This window comes from Nicotiana attenuata, chromosome 6, assembly GCF_001879085.1.
Source record: "Nicotiana attenuata strain UT chromosome 6, NIATTr2, whole genome shotgun sequence".
NCBI lineage: Eukaryota > Viridiplantae > Streptophyta > Magnoliopsida > Solanales > Solanaceae > Nicotiana > Nicotiana attenuata.
In genome coordinates this window covers 42,635,005-42,639,077 of record NC_031994.1, presented here as the reverse complement: position 1 = coordinate 42,639,077, position 4,073 = coordinate 42,635,005, and the positions used below count along the sequence as shown (strand labels likewise).

General features: G+C 38.5%; 1 protein-coding gene across 2 annotated transcripts; it reads right to left on the bottom strand.

The window, feature by feature from the left end:
• On the bottom strand, positions 593-3,117 carry LOC109226905 (CASP-like protein 1F2). 2 transcript variants are annotated; one of them, XM_019391816.1, is made up of 4 exons: positions 2,368-3,117; positions 2,132-2,255; positions 878-1,144; positions 593-786 (listed from the first exon to the last, which is right to left on the bottom strand). In XM_019391816.1, the coding sequence occupies exons 1-3, from the start codon at positions 2,565-2,567 to the stop codon at positions 923-925; spliced, it is 546 nt and encodes a 181-aa protein (XP_019247361.1). In that variant the 5' UTR covers positions 2,568-3,117; the 3' UTR covers positions 593-786; positions 878-922. The 2 variants fall into 2 exon arrangements, with proteins under 2 accessions (XP_019247361.1, XP_019247360.1); XM_019391815.1 differs by having other exon boundaries at positions 593-1,144.

Here is a 4,073-nt window from a genome sequence, read left to right as displayed (position 1 = left end):
TTTATACATTCTGATTAAGGGTAAAAATAAGGTAGGTCAATTGATTACGTCGTGGATCCCTGTAATTACGCCTTAATGGCCTGAAGTGGTTGAGAAAATCACGTTTGGGCGAGATATCCGGCGACGCTTGGTTATCCGTTACGAGTCCGGCTTCCGACCTTGTGTGTTTCTCCATCCGGTGGTGACTCATATCGAGCTCTGTAACGGTCTCGAAATGACTCGACCTCGGTTGTAGACGTGGCCGTCGTTCTACCTTGCATCCAGGTCGGGTTCGATGGCCCCGACTTGCTCCGGACCGGACCCAACCCGGTCGGGCTCAAGCAAAAAAGGGTATCACCCAATACAAGTTGTAAAGCCAAGATCAAGATGGTTGTGTTTCATGTCTCCGTTGTGTAGAACCTAATACCTAATTAAGACTCAGGAACCCATGCGCCATTTTATTTGTGATTTTGCCATTTCGTTGGCTCAGCGGTTTTTGCAGGAATTGTTTTGTTCTTACTTTTTGAGCTAAAAATCGTTTGAGCATACAAACAAGTGACGTTAGATTCCATACAATTAGTTGAAAAGAAGATAAAAGAAAAGCAAAAATAACTTGAGCTAAATAGGGCTGAACTCAAAATACGAAAGAGCAATTGATCAGCTGCATCAATTCAGAACAGTATAACAATTGCTAAGATCACACAACGCGCAACTGGCCTTTGAAATTGAGCATAATCCTGAGATCAACAATTATCTCCAGCTTCATTTAATCGTCAGCTCTCAGGACTCGGGTATCCCTTAAATAGCCTTGCATCAATTCAAAATAGTGAAGAATAAACCATTAGTTGCTCAGTTTTTGGTTTCTACTTCTGCTATGTTATGTTGCAGCTAAACCAACCTTTTTGGACTTCATCACTGCTAATTAAGATATTTCTAAACTGTGTTAAACTTGGATCTGTCTAGATTGATTTGCGGAGATTATAGCGAGACAGAGGTAGAAAAGCACAGCAAAATAGGAGAGCATGACGCTATCTGTAACCTTGTGACAGAATTTTGAGACATGATCACAAATGGGCATCCATCCCGAATGGCTCTCTCCATATTTCCCCACATATCCAATTGCAGTCGCTGCTGCACATCCAGCTAGCAGCACTGCCATCACAATCTGTCCTCACAACAAAATTCCAACATTCACATTACTGCTTCAAATTTATACTAAGTTTATAGTAGAAATGTATGGCTTATAAAAGAGTAACAGTTTAACTATTGTGTATACTGATACGTGTAAACAAAATATTACACTACTATGTATATACTGATACGTGTAAACAAAATATTACACTACTATGTTACCTAGAGATAATTATAAATAAACCGTCCATAAAAAGTATGATTAATAACCTAAAAAGATAAGGAAGCTTACATATTAATACAACATGTTAAATTATACCGACAGCGTAAACCTAAATTAAATCCAAAGACCATGTGTTTCAAAGTTCTTAGGGGCCCAACAAAAAGAAACAAAAAAAGAAAAAGAAAAAGGTCATACATTCACACTAGCTAGCACCATTATACCAATATCTACTACTTTTATAGCATGTTTGGCCAAGCTGCAAAAATCAGCTTATTTTAAAAAGTATTTTTACTCAAAAGTGCTTTCTTACAAGTACTTTTGGTGAGAAGCAGCTTGTGTTTGACTAATTAATTTGAAAAACACTTTTGAGTAGCATTTAGTGTTTGGCCAAAAACTGCTTCTAAGTATATTTTGAAAAGCACTTTTTTTTCTTCCAAAAGTTTAGCCAAACACATCATCTTTGAATAAAAAGCACTTGGAGAAGTTTGGCCAAACATGCTATTTTCCCTCAAAACTAATCAACAATTAGGGAAATGCATTGTAAATGACGTCTAAGTTTAGGCCTCATAAGAAAAGAAACAAATCATTTAATGCCAATATTGCGTGACGTTACAAGCTTGCAAGTAAAGTATGGTTTTTCCAGACCCCCAAATGGACTTACATTTACCTTTGAGTCTGCATAAGTCCACAATTGGTCAACAACTTTTCCCAGATCTACTAACAATTTATAGTAATAAACACAATGAGTATACTACTAGAAAGATGGACATTCAAGCTACCAAAACAAATTGGACGTACCAAATCATGAAGGAACATGTAAAAGTAGTTCTTTGGGTCAAGACACTTATGGCTTAAAACAGAGGCAAGAAACAGGGACAAAACAGAGAAGGCACATCCAATGATATTTGCAAACGCAAAAAACCTGCAGAGAACCAGACAAAACTAAATAAGCAGCAAAATCAGAAGATATATATTAAATCAAATTCAGAAATTTCAAGGAAAAACCCAAAGATTTGCTTTTTCATATTCTTTACTTGAAAATTGGTGAGTAGCTATATCGAGCATCCATCTCAAGTCCAAAGACAGTGACAGTCTGCTTGCTGGTGAGAATAATCCAAGTGGACGCCAATGTGAATGCAGTTGCCAAAATTCTCAGGAAAATTTGGGTCTTCAACAAACATTTGTAAGGTTTCAGTGGTGGGCTTGGCATATTTTTGGCATCTAAATTCTCCATTTTTGGGATCTCAAAATAGTAGAAGGGGTTAGAAGAAAAACAAGAATGGAATGAGGATGTACGTAGATGTTGGTCGTGATATTTATAGAGGGAGAGAAATTATTCAAGCGAATGGCTCACTTTAAAGACGGACAAAAAAGGTAAGGACGTTTGAAAACTGCTTCCCTATGATTTAAGAAAAACATTAACAAAAATGCATTAATTCACGGGGGAAATAAAAAGAAATAAGAAATGCATTAACTGATAAATACTAGAGTAATTAATTAAGGGTTACAATAGGGTGAATATGATTTCTCCATATTTAATTAGACGTCTTGAATTTGAGTTCTGGTAATGAAAAAAATTATGGTGGAGATAGTTTTTTTTTTTAATGGTCTTATGCGGCGCAAATCTAGTTAATCGGGACATCGGAGTAAAAACAAAAACAATTTAGTAGCAGGAAATGAGATTCTAATGGATTTTGGGTATAAGTTAAATTTGTCACTACGGATCTCATATTTGTTCGCTATATATTGGCCTTCTATTCCGGAATTAGTAATGACTGAGCATTGGTGAAATTAGCCTTCGATTTAGTGGCTGTCAATTTTACTTGTTTAGAGTAAGCATGACTTTGTCTTTACTGAAACAGTCCACTATCCCGTTATCTATGTAAAACCAAGTACTCCATATATAATGTCATGGGCGGCTTTCCAGCCATGCCCCATGACCCCTTGGGCGCGCCTCGTGGCGTCCTAGCGATCCTCCCAATGCCTAGCGCCACGGACGGTTCCGTGGTCTTGGCCGCGCCAAGTGACAAGCGCGCAGGTGCCTCTGTCGCCCCACCGATATCCCTCGCGAGCGCCATGCCGCAGGCAGAAGCCAACAGCGCCGCGCGCGCAGACCGTGATGCCAAAGACACTGCTGTTGACAACGGACCTGCTGCTGCCTTATAGAAAACTAAGTCATTTTCATTGTAAATATAGAGTAGTTTATTTCATGCACTTCCATTATGTTTCTCTAGCTTAATTAGGTCTACTCCTGTAACTTTGGATTATTTTTTTTAAGTACTATTAGGGGGGATCAAGCAATCAAAACTTTCTAGCAAGCAAGCAATTCTCTGTACTGGTGTCTCTCCCCCTCGACACCGCGTTGCTTTTCTGTAATAGTTTTCATTAATGCAATCAAGCTTTCTTTCATTCTGAATTCTCATTTCTGTTCTCTCAATTGCTCTTGATATTGGTTTTTCCGTACGGCACTGACAATCTCGTCTAGCGTACGGAGGGGACCTCAGTTGGCGAACAGCAACTGCACTGACATCAGTTGCCTAGCCGTACGTCGCCCTTCCAAGGAATCTCAGGAAGGCGCCGCGTATCAATAAGTGTTTCATTTTCATACGAAGCTATTCTTCCCTGAACCGAAGAAATCAAATTAGCCAACCAACTAATTTGTGACAAATGGAGAGTTACACGTCCAATCTTTCAGAAATGTCAGATTTCAAACCAATTTTCATTAACAAAATTAGTAATG

Excerpts from the sequence above, each read along its gene's own strand:
- LOC109226905 (XM_019391815.1), bottom strand. The coding sequence starts at position 2,567 with ATGGAGAATTTAGATGCCAAAAATATGCCAAGCCCACCACTGAAACCT. Across the intron at positions 2,256-2,367 it reads AGCTACTCACCAATTTTCAA|GTTTTTTGCGTTTGCAAATA; the intron begins GTAAAGAATATG and ends GGTTCTCTGCAG. Across the intron at positions 1,145-2,131 it reads ACATGTTCCTTCATGATTTG|ATTGTGATGGCAGTGCTGCT; the intron begins GTACGTCCAATT and ends TTGTGAGGACAG.